This window comes from Rhinopithecus bieti, unplaced genomic scaffold (genome assembly GCF_001698545.2).
Source record: "Rhinopithecus bieti isolate Rb0 unplaced genomic scaffold, ASM169854v2 scaffold_61461, whole genome shotgun sequence".
Classification (NCBI taxonomy): Eukaryota; Metazoa; Chordata; class Mammalia; order Primates; family Cercopithecidae; genus Rhinopithecus; species Rhinopithecus bieti.
The window spans coordinates 86,158-102,253 of NW_016823852.1; the positions used below are offsets into that span (position 1 = coordinate 86,158).

Sequence of the window (16,096 nt, forward strand, 5' to 3'; positions counted from 1 at the left end):
ACCTGGTGGACGCCTGCCCGAACCGCTCCCTGAGCCAGGAGAGGAGTCCGCTGCCAAGCAACTGACACAGCGGGTTGGCCACCAGGCTCCGGGCAGGCGAGTGACCCGCAGAGGGGGTGGGAGCCAGGGCCCCTGGAGCCTCAGCTTCCTCATCTGTCAAATGGACTCCCCGTAGGTGTGGACAGTTGCAGAGTCAGGCCCCTGGCGATGGCAGTTGGCCCCTCTCTAAGGCATTCCCAGGGGTGCGTGGCTGCCCTCACTTCCACTGGAGGGGGTGCCCCCAGGGAGCACAGGCTGGGGAGGATGTTCTGCTGGGTCTGTGGGAGCCAAGAACAGCCACATCTGGAGCAGCCCAAAGCTCTCCTCTGGGTGATCCCTTATTGCTTCAGTTCTAACAGGCTGCAAAACTGACACTGCTTTTCAGGAAATACACAAAACCTGACACAGTAAATGATGCTCCGAGGGTAAGAGGCATCTGGATTTCAGATCTGTCAGTAATGTGACTCTTAGAAACCAAAAAATACAGCAATGCCTTTCCAATATCCTCCAATTTTGAGCAAAGCATTACTGAAAGTAGCCAAGGGATGGAAATTGTCAGGCAGAGGCAGCGTCTCCCACAGCCAGGCTGAGGCGCATGAGCTGCTTCTCCCAGCAGGGCCCCCTCTGACAATGTAGGCCTGCCTCAGGGCCAGTTCTTACCTTTTTTGTGGTAGAGATAGGGTCTTGCTATGTTGCTCAGGCCAGTCTTGAACTCCTGGCCTGAAGTGATCCCCCTGCCTTGGCCTCCCAAAGCACTGGGATTACAAGGTGTGAGCCACCACACCTGGCCCCTTAGGGATAGTTCTACAGTCCAGAGAGAGAGGCTTCAAAGTCATTGGCATTAGTACAGACATGACCCTGTGTTATGTCCCTGTTACAAGTGGCTGAGGACCTAACAAAATGAACGCAGAAATGGAGACCCTCTGAGAATTTCCTGACCTTCCTAGCTGCCCCAGACAGAACCATCCACAGCAGGAGGCAGCATCCCAGGGGTGGGGTGGAGGGTGTCAATGAGGGGTGAGATGTGCACGGAGATGCACATCTCAGAGAGGAAACTCCAGGAGGTGCAGGTGCCCCTGCAAGGGGCAGTCCAGTCCTGGCCAGCAAGGCCAGAGCAGGTGGAGACGGGCAGGACCCTGAAGCCTCACCAGGGCCTGCCGAACAGCAAGGGCTGTCTGAAGAGGTTATAACAGGAATATGCCAACCAAGAGGAAGCTCTCCTTCCTGTGTCAGAGGTACCCCGAAGGAAATAATGTATAAAGTGTCCATTTCCAAGACAAAGTGCCTTAAATCAGCTTAGGTCCGCAAACTATAGCAGCAACAGGGTATACTAGGCCCCTGCTTAGATAGCCAACACCTGTTTGTCACCCCCATCCCCCGCCCCTTAGTTGCCCTCATCTGAACCAAAGTTTAGTCTAAAATGAAAGCTTACTAGCCTCCAAAATAACTCGCTTGGTCTGTTCTTACCAGCCCACCCAGCTACTTAGGTCATAAGTCAAATATCTGAAGAGCCCCTGAGTTAACTAGCATTGCAATGCATTGCAACAAAATGCAACAAGACAACCCTAAAGAACACCTAAAGCCCCTACCCAACAACCAATAGGTGATGTCCAGGAAGGTCGTGACCCCATAGTACTCAGCCTATGAGGAACTGGGGGCGGGACCTGCGCACTAGGGGATACACTGCTTGTTGAAACTGTGCTGGGTGTGCCAGCCCATCAGACACCCAATCTTGCAAGACCATCATTAAAAGTCTCACTTTGGGCCGGGCGCGGTGGCTCACGCCTGTAATCCCAGCACTTTGGGAGGCCGAGACACGTGGATCACGAGGTCAGGAGATCGAGACCATCCTGGCTAACATGGTGAAACCCTGTCTCTACTAAAAAATACAAAAACTAGCCGGGCGAGGTGGCGGGCGCCTGTAGTCCCAGCTACTCGGGAGGCTGAGGCAGGAGAATGGCGTAAACCCGGGAGGCGGAGCTTGCAGTGAGCTGAGATCTGGCCACTGCACTCCAGCCTGGGAGACAGAGCCAGACTCCGTCTCAAAAAAAAAAAAAAAAAAAAAAAAGTCTCACTTTGGCTGCTCTCCGGGTCTCCGAGTCCATTCTTTGGGCGTGGATGGGTGAGTTTGTTTCTCACATATGCACATCATGCTCTTTCCAGCACAAGGCCGGCCTGGAAGGGAGGAAGATAATAAAAGTGACTTTAGCACTTAGACCTCCCACGTTTCAGCAGGTGTGGGTAACTGAAGGCTCTGCAGGTCCCTGGGTCTGGGGGCCTCAGTGTTGTAGATGAGGTCCCAGGAGCTGACAGCGCTACTGCGGCATGTCAGGATAAGGGCTAGGTCTGCTTTCCCAGAAGATGTCACTTCCAGTGAATGTCCACTCAAAGGCTGAACTTACCATACAACAGATAATTATTTCATTCTTTTGCTTCTAGCAAGTATGGGACAGAAGGGGCTGAGAGCATGTAGGTTTTTGTTGTTGTTGTTGTTATTTTTTAAAAAAACTAACAATCATTGCCCTTTAATTAAGGTGTCTAGACCATTTACATTTAATGCAACTATTGATATGGTTGAGCTTAAATATACTATCTTGCTCTTTTTCTATAGGTCCCATTTGTTCTTTGTTCACCCTTTTCTGTCTTTTTTGGATTAAATAAGTATTGTCGGTTGTCTCATTTTATCTCCTTTATTGGCTTATTTTTTGGATTTTACCAGTTTTCCCACTGATGTTCTTTTTCTATTCCAGTATACACATACAATCCAGGATACTGTGTTGCATTTAGAATAAATATATTTTGAATAAACGAATGAATGTAGCTCCCCAGTCCTCTGGGGATTTCATAGAAGTGAGATCATGCAGTGTTTGTCTTTTTGTGTCTGGCTTATTTCACTCAGCCATAGTATCTTTAAGGTTCGTTTGTGATGTAGCATGTCAGAATTTTATTTCTTTTTAAGGCTAAATACTATTTTACTGCATGTATAGACCCCATTTTGTTTATGCATTTGTCCCGTGATGAACATGCGGGTTGTTTCCATCATTTCGCTATTGGGGATAATGCTGCTATAAACTTGTGTACAAATACCTGTTCACACCCCTGCTGTCTATTCTTTTGTGTCTATACCCAGAAGTGGAATTGCTGGATCAAACAGCAATTCTACGTTTAGTTCTTATTTTCCTTTTATTTTTTTGAGACAGAGTCTCACTATGTTGCCCAGGCTGGTCTTGAACTCCTGGGCTCAAGTGATCCTCCCGTCTCAGCCTTCCAAACCACTAGGATTGCAGGCATTAGCCACTGTGCCAGGCTTATGTTTAGTGTTTTGAGGAACTGCCTGCTGTTTTCTGCACTGGCTGCACCATTTCACATTCCCACCAGCAGTGCACAAATGTTCCAATTTCTCCATATCCTCCCCAACACTTGTTTTGTTTTCAAATAATAGCTATCCTGATGGGTGTGAGGTGGTATCTCATTGTGGTTTTGATTTGCATTTCCCTAATAATCAGTGACGTTGAGCATCTTTTCATGTGCGTGCTGTTTTTACATATTCTTTGGACAAATGTTTACTCAAGTCCTTTGCCCATTTTTGAATTTTTTTTAATTGTTGCGTGTTAGGAGTTCTCTATGTACAGACGGTCCCTGACTTACAATGGTTCAACTTACAATTTTTCAACTTTATGATGTTGCAAAAGCGATACACATTCAGTATGTTCCTTAACAATATTTCCAACTTGTGATGGGTTTATCTGGATGTAACCCATTATAAGCTGAGGAGCATCTGTATAGACAATTTTTTTTTAATTTTTTTTTTTTGAGACAGTCTCGTTCTATCACCCAGGCAGGAGTGCAATGGCGTGATCTAGGCTCACTGCAACCTCTGCCTCCTAGGTTCAAGCGATTCTCCTGCCTCAGCCTCCTGAGTTGCTAGGATTACAGGCGCCCACCACCACACCCAGCTAATTTTTTTTAATTTATATTTTTAGTAGAGACAGGGTTTTCCAAGTTGGTCAGGCTGGTCTCAAACTCCTGACCTCAGGTGAGCTGCCAGCATCGGCCTCCCAAAGTGTTGGGATAACAGGCATGAGCCATCACGCCTGGCCTTTTTTAAAATTGAGACAGTCTTGTTCTGTTGCCCAGGCTAGAGTGCAATGGCGAGATCTCGGCTCACTGCAACCTCCGCCTCCTGGGTTCAAGTGATTCTCCTGCCTCAGCCTCCTCAGTAGCTGGGATTATAGGTGTGCGCCACCACGCCTGGATAATTTTTGTATTTTTAGTAGAGATGGGGTTTTTGCCATATTGGCCAGGCTGGTCTTGAACTCCTGACCTTAGGTGATTCGCCTGCCTCAGTCTTCCAAAGTGTTGGGATTACAGGTGTGAGTCACTGCAGCTAGCCTAGGCAATTGTCTTTTAAAGAGATTATATATATACATATTTAAAGACAGGGTCTTGCCATGTTGCCCAGGCTGGCCTTGAACCCCTATCAAGTGATTCTCCCAGCTTAATCTCCTGAGTAACTGGGATTACAGGTACTTTTAAAAATCAGAAAAAACCCTGCCTTTTGTGTCCTCCCACACAGTGACCATTTCAGGGGCTCGTCATATCTTTGTGTATATGCACTTTCCATCTGGTGTCATTTTCCTTCTGCCAGGAAAGCATCTTTTCATAATTTTTGTAATTCTTTCAGCTTTGTATGTCTGAAAAGTCTTTATTTCACCTTCACTTTTGAAAGATATTTTCACTGGGTATAGAATTCCAGGTTGACATTCTTTTCTTACAAAACTAAATTTGGATAAATGTTTATTCAAGCCAGGCACAGTGGCTCATGCCTGTAATCTCAGCACTTTGGGAGGCTGAGGCAGGCAGATCACCTGAGGTCGGGAGTTTGAGAGCAGCCTGACCAACATAGAGAAACCCCGTCTCCACTAAAAACACAAAATTAGCTAGGTGTGGTGGCACATGCCTGAAATCCCAGCTATTTGGGAGGCTGAGGCAGAAGAATTGCTTGAACCCGGGAGGTGGAAGTTGTGGTGAGGCAAGATCGCGCCACCGCACTCCAGCCTGGGCAACAAGAGTGAAACTCTGTCTCAAATAACTAACTAACTAACTAACTAACTAACTAACTAAATAAATAAATAAATAAGTTTATTCAAGTTATTTGCCCAACCCACAGGTGTTGTTCACTGTCCGCTTGCAGTTTCTAGTGAGAAGTCTTGCTGCCATTTTTTGTTCCTGTAAACACAAAGTGCCTTTCTTCTCTGGCTGCTTTTCAGATTTTTATTTTTCACTGGTTTGGAGAATTTCATGATGTGCTTCATGTAATTTTCTCCATGTTTCTATTGGGGTTTACTGAGGTTCCTGGATCTGTGGCTTTATGTTTCCACCAAATTGGAAAATTTTGCAGTCATTATTTTAATTATATTTATCTAGAGATGGAGTTTCGCTCTTATCAACCAGGCTGGAGTGCAATGGCGCAATCTCAGCTCACTGCAACCTCTGCCTCCCAGGTTCAAGTGATTCTCCTGTCTTAGCCTCCCAAGTAGCTGGGATTATAGGCAACTGCACCACACCTGGCTAATTTTTGTATTTTTAGTAGAGACGGCATTTCACCATGTTGGCCAGGCTGGTCTCCAACTCCTGACCTCAGGTGATCCGCCAGCATCAGCCTCCCAAAGTGCTAAGATTACACGCCCAGCCTACCATTATTTTTTCCAAAAGTTGTCTCCACCCTCCTATGCCCCTGGTCCATGGGTCTCCAGTTATAGGCACAGTGGGCTGCCTGAACTTGTCCCACAACTCAGAGGGGCTCTGCCATTTCCCCCATTTTTTTTTTTCTGTTCCCTTTTGGATAGTTTATATTGCTATGGCTTCAAGTCCACATTCTGCAATGTCTATTTTGGTTTTAATCTCATCAGTGTATTTTCCATCTCAGACGTTGTATTTTTGTCTCTGGAAATTGTTTGGGCCATTTTTATGTCTTTCATTCCTTTTCTTAACATGCTCCTGTTTTCCTCTATCCTTCTTAATAATGGCCATTCCGATGTCTTTGTCTACTTAGTAGACAGAATTATTCTACCACCTTGTGTCATTTCTGGGTCTGTTTCTACAGACTAACTTTTCTTCTCATTGTGTGGTGTAGTTCCTGCTTCTTTGCATGTTTGTTTTTTTTTTCTTTTTTTTGAGACGGAGTCTTACTCTGTCACCCAGGCTGGAGTGCAGTGGTGAGATCTTGGCTCACTGTAACTTCCACCTCCTGGGTTCAAGTGATTCTCCTGCCTCAGCCTCCCGAGTAGCTGGGATTACAGGCACCTGCCACCATGCCTGGCTTATTTTTGTATTTTTAGAGATGGGGTTTTGCCATGTTGGCCAGGCTGTTCTCAAACTCCTAGCCTCAAGTGATCCACCCGCCTCAGCCTCCCACAGTGTTTGGATTACAGGCATGAGTTATTGACACCCGGCCTCATGTTTGTTCTAAAGAAAACAAAATGTTTCCCCCTTACTTTTGAGTTTTGTTCTGGATGCTATTAAAGTACTTGCAACCGTCTGGTCTTTTTGAGGCTTGACTTAAAGTTGTTAGGAAGGCACAGAGCAGTCTCTAGTCTAGGGCTAATCTAGCCTGAATATGACATCAATATCCTTTGGAGTCCTCTACCCTGTTCTCCATGAATGAGGTTTCTCCACACTTAGTGCTGGGAATGTGACTTGCTTCCTGCTTTCTTCCAATGGCTCTTTCCCCAGCCTCAGGCAGTTTCCCAACACACAGGAGCCATCAGTCCTCAGCAGGAGCCTTGTGGGGAACAACACGGAGGCAATTTCTACTCCAGTGTTCCAGCTGCCCTGGGCTCCTGGCGTTTGTTCCCTCTCAGGCACTGCTATCCTGCACTGGCTGCTGTCTGCTGTCTACAGATCTGTATCTGTATCTATATCTGGTCGTCTATGGGCCAGTTTTGTTGCTCCACCACAGCTGGAAGACCAAGAAATATTTACAAACATATATGCCAGGTACTGCTTTAGGCAAAGTCCCATCCCTCATGGAAGCGACACCTCAGTTAGTACAGAAAATAAGTACATTTGCATATTTGCTTAAATATGCATTACAGGCCGGGCGCGGTGGCTCAAGCCTGTAATCCCAGCACTTTGGGAGGTCGAGATGGGCGGATCACGAGGTCAGGAGATCGAGAACATCCTGGCTAACCCGGTGAAACCCCGTCTCTACTGAAGAAAAATACAAAAAACTAGCCGGACGAGGTGGCGGGCGCCTGTAGTCCCAGCTACTCGGGAGGCTGAGGCAGGAGAATGGCGTAAACCCGGGAGGCGGAGCTTGCAGTGAGCTGAGATCCGGCCACTGCACTCCAGCCCAGGCGACAGAGCGATACTCCGTCTCAAATAAATAAATAAATAAGCATTACACCCAGTGGTAAAGTTAGGTAGGGCGGGAGAGAGAGTGATGGAGGGGTTGTCCTACACATTAGGGCACTGGGATGCTTCTCTGAGCTGAATCCCGGGGAGCCCTATGGCCGTCCAGAGAAGAGCTCCCCAGGCAAAGGGAGTGAAGGGGGTACAGGAGAAACATGCTGAGCATTCTCAGAACAGCAGGAAGGCCGGGCTGGGGCAGAGCAAGCCTTGGGACGGGGGAGGAGGGGTGAAGCCAGAGGCTGTGGGGCCACAGGCTTTTACTTTTAAAGACATGTTTAGCCACTGAAGTGTTGGCACAGGGGAGTGACAGATCTGGTGCTGTATAAGGACAGACTGCCACGTGCAGGGGAGAAGCAGGGAGCCTGGAGGGTGCTATGTAGTGACTCCACAGGGGAGGGAGGCAGGCTGGCTGGAGCAGTGTGGTCCCGTGGGGCAGGGACGCAGCCAGAGGATATGAAGGGAAAAGCTGACAGGCCCGAGGGAGCAGCGACAGGAGTAACAGAAATGAGGGCTTGGGTGGCAGAGTCTGTTGTGGACACCTGGAAGGAGTCAGCACATGGCTGACTGTGGCCACTTGCTGCTGGTGCTCGCAGCAGGCGGTCAAGGCCGTCCTCAGTGCAGGAAGCCCCCAGCCAGTCCTCTGCAATCCCCTTCTAAGTTGCCCCCTGGAATTTTACCATGCTGACCACCTCTCTGAGGGTCCCCTCTACCCGTGACATGGGAGTGGTATGTCCTCGGCCCCACCACCTGGGCACCACTGATTTTTCTCTAAGAATCAGCATCATCTGCTCCTCCAACAGCTTCCCAGGAACAGCAAAGGCTCTTCTCAACTATCCCCGGCACACGCTCCCACCCACCCTCTGCCCCAACCAACCTTTACTCTAGTCCAGAGCTTCTCCGAGGGGCTGTGGCTCGACTGCTCATTCATCCCTGGAGGGGCTGGGACTCGTCTCAGTGGACCTGTGTGGGGACCAGCACTCAAGCCCTCTTCTGTCCTCCAGGCCACCCCGCCTCCTCTCCTGTCAACAACTCCTCTTCCTTCAAGGCCCCACACAAGCTACACTGACTGCAGGGGGAGCACTGCTACAGCCATCTCCCTGCTAGAGCAAAGTTCCCAGAGGGCAGGGGCCTATCAATCACACAGGGTCTGACCACACAGGCACCAAAAAAGTCAACTAGACACCAAGATGTGATGGATCAGGTGTGCATGACAGTGGCATCTGGGGATAGTGTGCGAGTATCACCTCTCTCCATGAGGGTCTAGTACACTGGTTGTGTACCCTGGAGCCAGACCTGGGTCCTTTCTCCCCATTACCAGCTGGGCAAGCTGGGGAGGAACGTGCTCTGGGCTGAGACTTCCCATCTGTAGCAGAGGGCGAGTGAGGGGCCTCATACAATGCACAGTGGGGTTTCTAGGAGCTGGTGGGTAGACAACAGGTGCAGCAGGCCCCGCCCACTGACTGTTCCTTTGGCCATCCCAGATGGAGGGTCACAAACTCCACCCTCAGAAGTGCTGACAGACAAGAGTCCTCTTGTGCAAATATAAAGAAGTTTATTCATTCTGTCATTAGGATACAAAATAGAACATGTAAAAGGCCTTCCCACTGACCCCACAGTTCAGTGTGAACACCGAGCGCTCGTCCAGGGAAGGCTGCCATGCACGGCGTGGCTCTCCGTGAAGGCAGCCGGCTTGAGCCAGCCTCAGGTCTCGAACATGGCGCAGCTGGTGCACAGCACTTTCTCGTACATGTCACTGCAGCTGTGACAGCGTCAGGGAGGGGAGAGAAAAGCTGCTGTCAGGGGCTGAATTGTGTCCACCAGTCCCCACCATTCAAACGTCAAAGTCCTAACCCAGAACACTTCAGGACATGACCTTATCTGGAGACAGGATGACTGCCAGCAGAATCAGTCTAGATGATGGCACTGATGTAGGGGCCCTAAGGCAACACGACCAGCATCCTGAAAAGACTGCCACGTGAAGAGAAGGACACAGAGAAGGAAGACATGAAGATACAGGGAGTGGGCAGCTGTCTACAGGGAACACCAAAGATAACCAGTAGACACCAGGAGAGAGGTCAGGACAGGTTTCCCATCGCAGCCTCAGAAGAAACCAGCCCTGCCAGCACCTTCCTCTCAGACTTCTGGTCTCCAAAGCTGTGTGGCAGTACCTCTCTGCTGTCTAAGCCACCTGGTCTGCGAACTCAGGTACAGCAACCCTAGCTGATTCCCACTGCCAACGAATTCACATGAGGCCCAACCTGGGTTTACAGTAGGATAGAAGCTCTCCAAAGAAACCTCCAGATGACCTGCCAGAATTCACCGAACCACAATGGTCTACACTGAAGCACATCAAACAGTGCTTTCTTCTGATGTATCAAGACTAAGGGAAGGGCCGGGCATGGTGGCTCACGCCTGTAACCTCAGCACCTTGGGAGGCCGAGGCCAGAGGATCACCTGAGGTCAGGAGTTCGAGACCAGCCTGGCCAACATGGTGAAACCCCATCTCTACTAAGAATACAAAAATTAGCTGGGCGTGCCGGTGCACGCCTGTAATCCTAGCTACTTGGGAGGCTGAGACAGGAAAATTGCTTGAACACAGGAGGCGGAGGTTGCAGTGAACCAAGATCACGCCACTGCACTCCAGCCTAGATGACAGAGCGAGACTCTGTCTCAAAAAAAAAAAAAGCTCTAAGGGTAAAGGTGAGAGAAACCAGCAAAACACAGGGAGAAAGTGATTAAGAGAGACGCTTTGGCCGGGCGTGGTGGCTCAAGCCTGTAATCCCAGCACTTTGGGAGGCCGAGACGGGCGGATCACGAGGTCAGGAGATCGAGACCATCCTGGCTAACATGGTGAAACCCTGTCTCTACTAAAAAATACAAAAAACTAGCCGGGCGAGGGGCAGGCGCCTGTAGTCCCAGCTACTCGGGAGGCTGAGGCAGGAGAATGGCGTGAACCCGGGAGGCGGAGCTTGCAGTGAGCTGAGATCCGGCCACTGCACTCCAGCCTGGGAGACAGAGCGAGACTCTGTCTCAAAAAAAAAAAAAAAAAAAAAAGAGAGAGAGACGCCGCGAGGAAACAAGACCAGCAATGGCCACCCCAAACACGACAGGACCATGGAGTCAACAAGGCAGCCAGAACTGCTTGCCACCTGGTGTTGCAGAGTTTGCCAGTAGTACAGTGGGTGAGCCGTGAAGACAGCCCCTTCCCTGCCACCAGCAGCCAGCTGGAGAGCCCTGCAGAGGATGGGCAGGATGCCTTGCAGATGATTCCTAACCCGGATGGGGTGCGTTACCCCACTCCTGCCCATGTTGAAGCCATGGGAGCCGACCACAGGCACGCGGCACTTCTCCCTGGTGCTGCCCACCCCCTGCCCGGGGCTCGCCATCTCCAATGAGTCTGGGCCTCTGCCCCGACTGAAGAAAGGCTCAAGAGAAAGGACTTGAGATGTAATATGTGGTTTCTATTTTAGATGGACAATTTCAGACACTGTTTGGACTAAGCTTGCTTTGGGTCTACAGAGCCAGTTCCACATGTGTCTGGATGAAGTCATCTTTCTCAAGGGGCAGGGCAAACAGGCTCCACACTGTCCACTCCCACCCACCAGCTGAGTAGCCCCTGTGGTGAGAATGCCGCTCCCCACCTTAGGAGTAAGGACGGGATCCAGCCAGCTGCAGCAAACCCACCCACAAATGGGAGACTACGCAAACATTCCACTTCCTGCCTGAGAGGGTCTACAACCAAACAGCACGCATGACTGTGGCGAAGCTGCAGTGTGCACCTGTGTCACCAACCAGGGGCTTCTCAGACAGTGAGAAGGACGGGGAGAGGGGTGCTCAAAGGCCAGAGGAGGAGAAGGTGGGGGCGCTCAAAGACCAGAACAGGAAGCAGCTAAAGACAGGGACCAGAGCTGGATACACAGCAGATCATCTGTGAGGTTCAGCTTTCCCTTAGAGAGGATTACTACCACTAAAGTTGGGCCAAGCATCTATGGCCACCATGTCCCATTAGGCAATGCCAGATGGCACTGCGTCAGATGCCACACATGTGGGTGCTGTGGGCCCTTGCCAACATGGGTGACCCACCCGTCCCCCGTCACGCCTTGCTGGGGCTACGGGATCTCAGCAGCTCCAGGGACTAAAGTACTTACTCCACGAGGCCACACAGGGTACAGGCCACGGAGCCACAGCCCCAGCAGGTGCGCACACACCGCCCGCACAGGGCTCGCTCACACTGGCTGCAGACTGCCTTCCCATCTACGGCTCGCACACATGAGGAACAGGCGATGGACACTATCCCGGATGGGTCTGTGAGGAAGAAACGCCATGCTGTCAGCCTGCAAGGAGACGGGAGTTTCCGGGACTGCTGGCCTACCTGACTCCATGCACACCTGAGGGCAGAGGGCTCTGACCTGCTTACCCCATCCTCACCCACACTAGGTCCTTCTGACAACCCAGGAGCCTGGCACAGTGCATAGGACCCCGTTTCACTAGCGAGATCCAAGGTGAGACATGCCTGCAGGTGACTCCAAGTTCAGTGCTCCTTCCCTCACCAGGTCCCTCTGCTACCTGGAGGCCAGTGCTGGAAGGATCAGTCTTCCCCTGCTGCTTGTCAGAACTCCATGTGTCCCATCTGGGTCTCAAAGTGTGGCCCACTGCCTTACTGGTTAACCAAGAGGTGCCTGAGCTCCTCCCAGACACACCAACCAGCCTCGAGGTAGGGTCGGGGACTGCATTTCTAACCAGCAACACAGGTGATGCTCTGAGACCCACACTCCACACTGCACAGGGATGGGAGCGGCGTGTTTCCAGCCATGTGGGACCATCCCAGGGGGCTGCACGTGGAAAGCAGATGGGATACCCAGGGAGTCTCTGCTGTTTTTCTGGCCCAGTAGTTAGAAACTGTTTAATCACTTCCAGTCTCGAATGTGAGACCTCCTGATAACAGGAGGCTTCTGAGCCAGAAGGCCAAGCTCTAGGTCAGACTCCTGCTTGCCCAGGGAGGAAAAGCCTGAGCTTGCAAATGAAAAATGCCTGTGCCACCACCTGCTCTCAGTGCCACAGCCACGAAGGGCTGCTGGTGCCACTCACCAGCTTCGGAGGCCTGCCCAAGGCTCCTGATCAGGCGGCCGTCTGGTCCAATCAGCATCTGCCCACGTGCAGCCCTCGGCGCCCCTGTAGGGCCAGGCTTTGGGGACTCTGGCAGGTGAACGACGGCACAGCCTTCATCCCACACATGGTCCAGGTAGGCCTGGGCCCCGAGGAAGAGGAGTCGCTTGGTCTTCTCTGGGGGAAGACAAATCATTCTCACATCCTTCACTGTGTACCAACGAAGCCCCTGCATGGCCACTTAGTCTTTCCAGCCTCACATGAACCCCATCGTCCTCCTGTGTGGCCTCTGTCACCCAGTGACCTCAGCCTGTGTTGTGCCCTGGCAAGCAGGGTCCTGCTCTGCCTCTAAGCTGAGAATGCTCGTGCCTCCCTTCCTTACCTGGCTTAGCTGTCATCTCCTCCAGGAAGGCTCCAGCCCTACAGCCCCACCTGTGCCTGATGCAAGGGTTCCCTCTCCTATCACTCTGCTAATTTTCGGCAACTCACGGCCGGCCTTGCCTCACTGAGCTCGTTCCCCTTTCTCCCTTTTCTGCTTCCCCAGCACTCCCCACCTGGAAAGCAGGCTCTGTGGAATGCACAGAGGGAGCTCTGCACTGTGGAGCACTAATTCACAAAGCTTATCACTGCCAAGGAAGCAGCCAGAAGTTTGGAGCTGGGCCTGCAGCCTCTGGCCAGCGCACAACCCCTTCACCTGCTACAGAGTTGCTGGCAAGACAAGCATCCCAGAACCTTCCAGATCTCGTTCTAAAATACCCACCCATCCCTGGGAGCAGTGGTTTTCCATCAGGCCACAGTTCAGTCACCGGGGGAGCTTCAGAAACTCAGACGCCCAGGACCAGACCCAGAAATGCTTTGTTTTTGTTTTTGTTTTTTCCACCTCATTATAACACAGTAAAGGCAGAGATCCCAGAAACTCTATGTGGCTTTACATGAAATGGGCAGCAATAATAGTGGTAACTCAAATTAGCTGATGCCAGCCCACAACACCCTGCACCTCTTCCTCCTGGCCCCCCACACCTTCCCCCATCTATAATGGGAAAGGAATGGGACAGACACGTGGTGAGGCTAATCCTTGTCCTCAAGGCCTTGTGAACAATTCGAGGTTAAGAGATCAGGGTGACAGCTGTGGCCTGGAATTTGGAAACTGTTACACAGTTCAAAGTAGGTGTCCTGCATTTACCTACTTTGTAAAGAGTAAAGAGCCAGACTGAGCCAGGCCCCGTTTCCATCTTCCTCTTCTTGCCTGCACAGTGTTTGAATTTTTCAACTGTCCTGAGAGGGCAGACGCTTGCAGTCCAGCCACAGTTCCCATGGCATTATTCCTCTTAACTCCGCATGGCCCGGGACAGCACTGGCTTGCACAGCCCTAGCACACTGGAGACACGGCACACAGGAACCTCGGGAGGGAGAGTCTTTCCTTCATCCCCAAGGCACAAGCGGCACCAGACAAATCACACCCCCTGGGTCATCCTCTAACTGCTCTACAGGTGCAGACCTTGTGCCCCAACTACTAGGCAAGGTAAGCTCCACTTTGCACCTGCCCCAGGGTATTAATCACCCCAGTCAGAGTGATGGTCAATACGACTAACACGCCTGAAATCCACAGGAGAAAGCCAGAGAAGGCCTGGGAGCTCACTGCCCTCACATCCCACCCAGAACTGGACATTCCAGCCACACGGAGTCCTATGTCGCTCTCCTGCTGCCTGGCTTCTGCCTCGGCCTCTTCCTTCCCCGCCTCTGCCTGGCTAACTCCCACTCTCCCCCGCAGGATTCGGCTCAGACTCTGTTCTTCCGAGAAGCCTTCCATGCCATCCCTGCAGGTGCGACTGCACACACCTGTGCCTGCCGGATCACCTGTGGCGACTCCTTCTCCTGCTGGTCTCCCCAACTAGGTTGGGGAGCTCCCGGGAGACGGGGCACATCTGTCTTGCCCGCCTTTGGTCTCCCAGGACAGCCGCAGTGCCTGGCAGGGGCGGCGCGCTCCATGAATACCTCTTGGGTCAGAAGGGGCACTCTTCGGGTTAACTCCATGCAGGACGCCCCGCTCCCCGACCTCCCCCAGGGCATCCTGCACGGGACAGTCCTGAAGAAGCACCAGGCGGCTGCCGCTCACTGCGGGGCGGCGACTAACCGGGATCGTGGAAGAGGGCGGGGGCTAAGGGCAGCGATCCTCTTCTTTCAGGTTGTTGGACAAGGTGGGTGAACGCTGGGCTCCTCACATCCCCTCAGTGACTCCAGCCCTAGGCGTGGCCAGCTTGTGTAACCGCGGCCAGAAAGCAGGGCCCTCGAGCCCCCGCTCAGGCCTCAGAGGGGACACTGAGGCCCGGCCCGTTCCAGGCCCCGACGCAGTGGACCCTCGGCAGCCCGCCCGGCACTCACCGAAGACCTCCTGCGAGTAGCGCTCGGCACACACGCCGCGGCTCACCTCCCTCTGGCCCACGCGGACCTTGAGCTGTAGCGGGGCCGCGTCCGCGAAAGGGCAGCCCCGCTTGGGCATTGCCGCGGGGCCGGGAGCTACGCAACTCCCCGGCCGCCAGCCCCTTACCAACGACGCAGTGACGTCACAGCCGCGCGCCCGTCCGCGGGCGTGAGCGGGTTTGAGGCCGAGGAAGCGACGCGGCGCGTGATAGGCTGAGGGTGAAGTGGGGGGCGGGGCTCCTGCGCGGAGCGGCGCGGGATAGGCGGAGGACGAGATCGGGGGTGGGACTCATACGCCGGTGTACTGGACTCGACCGCGCGGGAAAGGCCAGGGGCGAGGTTGAGGATCAGGGTGGGCGGGTCCGTGGGAGGGATTGTGCGCACGCGGCTCAGGATAGGCGGGAGGACAGTCTAGGGGCGGGGTTCCTATGCAGTGCGAAACGAGGTAGGCTGGGAACCAGGTCAGGGCGGCATTCGGCTGCGCGGGAAGAGCCGGGGGTGAAGCCGAGGATCAGGACGGGGCAGCAAGGGCGGCGAGTGTAAGGGGCGGAGCTTGTGCATCGGGGGCGGGCCTCGTTTGAGGATCGGCGTGGGATACGCCAGGGCGACGTCGGGGCGGGTCTAGTTTGAGGAACGGCGCGGGATTGGCCAGGGCGACGTCGGGGACGGCCGGGATTCCTGTCAGCTTTTGTTTGATGCCTAAACAGTAGACACTGGTTATAGTTCCTCATTTACTTCTCCGAAGTTAAGGGGCAGTCTGCTTTTTCCTAGCTCTTTTTTCCTTTTAGAGACAGGGTCTCGCTCTGTCACCCAGACTAGAGCGCAGTGGTACAGTCTCGGCTCTCTGCAGCCTCCGCCTTCCGGGCTCAGGCGATCCTCCCTTCTCTGCCTACCGGGTAGCTGGGACCGCAGGCGCGCGCCTCCGCGCTCCGCTTTTTAATTTTGGGTAGGAACGGGATTTCGCTCTGTTGCCTCGGCTGGTCTAGCTCCTCGCTGTGGCGGTCCCCGCCTTCCGGAAGTAAAGGCGTGTGGGGGCTGCGCTCCGAGGGCCGCGTGCGGCTGCCCAGCGCCCCCGGGCGGGGGTGTGTGGAAAATGTTCTTGCACAGCAGGTTCGTC

The 16,096-nt window shown here is 52.8% G+C and overlaps 1 protein-coding gene across 3 annotated transcripts; it reads right to left on the reverse strand.

Moving 5' to 3' along the window:
• Nucleotides 1–8,982: 8,982 nt before the first annotated feature.
• SIVA1 (SIVA1 apoptosis inducing factor) lies at nucleotides 8,983–15,154 on the reverse strand. 3 transcript variants are annotated; one of them, XM_017861893.1, is made up of 4 exons: nucleotides 14,941–15,154; nucleotides 12,541–12,735; nucleotides 11,601–11,757; nucleotides 8,983–9,211 (listed from the first exon to the last, which is right to left on the reverse strand). In XM_017861893.1, the coding sequence occupies exons 1-4, from the start codon at nucleotides 15,056–15,058 to the stop codon at nucleotides 9,154–9,156; spliced, it is 528 nt and encodes a 175-aa protein (XP_017717382.1). In that variant the 5' UTR covers nucleotides 15,059–15,154; the 3' UTR covers nucleotides 8,983–9,153. The 3 variants fall into 3 exon arrangements, with proteins under 3 accessions (XP_017717382.1, XP_017717384.1, XP_017717383.1); XM_017861894.1 differs by lacking the exon at nucleotides 8,983–9,211 and adding an exon at nucleotides 9,224–9,420; XM_017861895.1 differs by lacking the exon at nucleotides 12,541–12,735 and having other exon boundaries at nucleotides 14,941–15,141.
• Nucleotides 15,155–16,096: the final 942 nt, after the last annotated feature.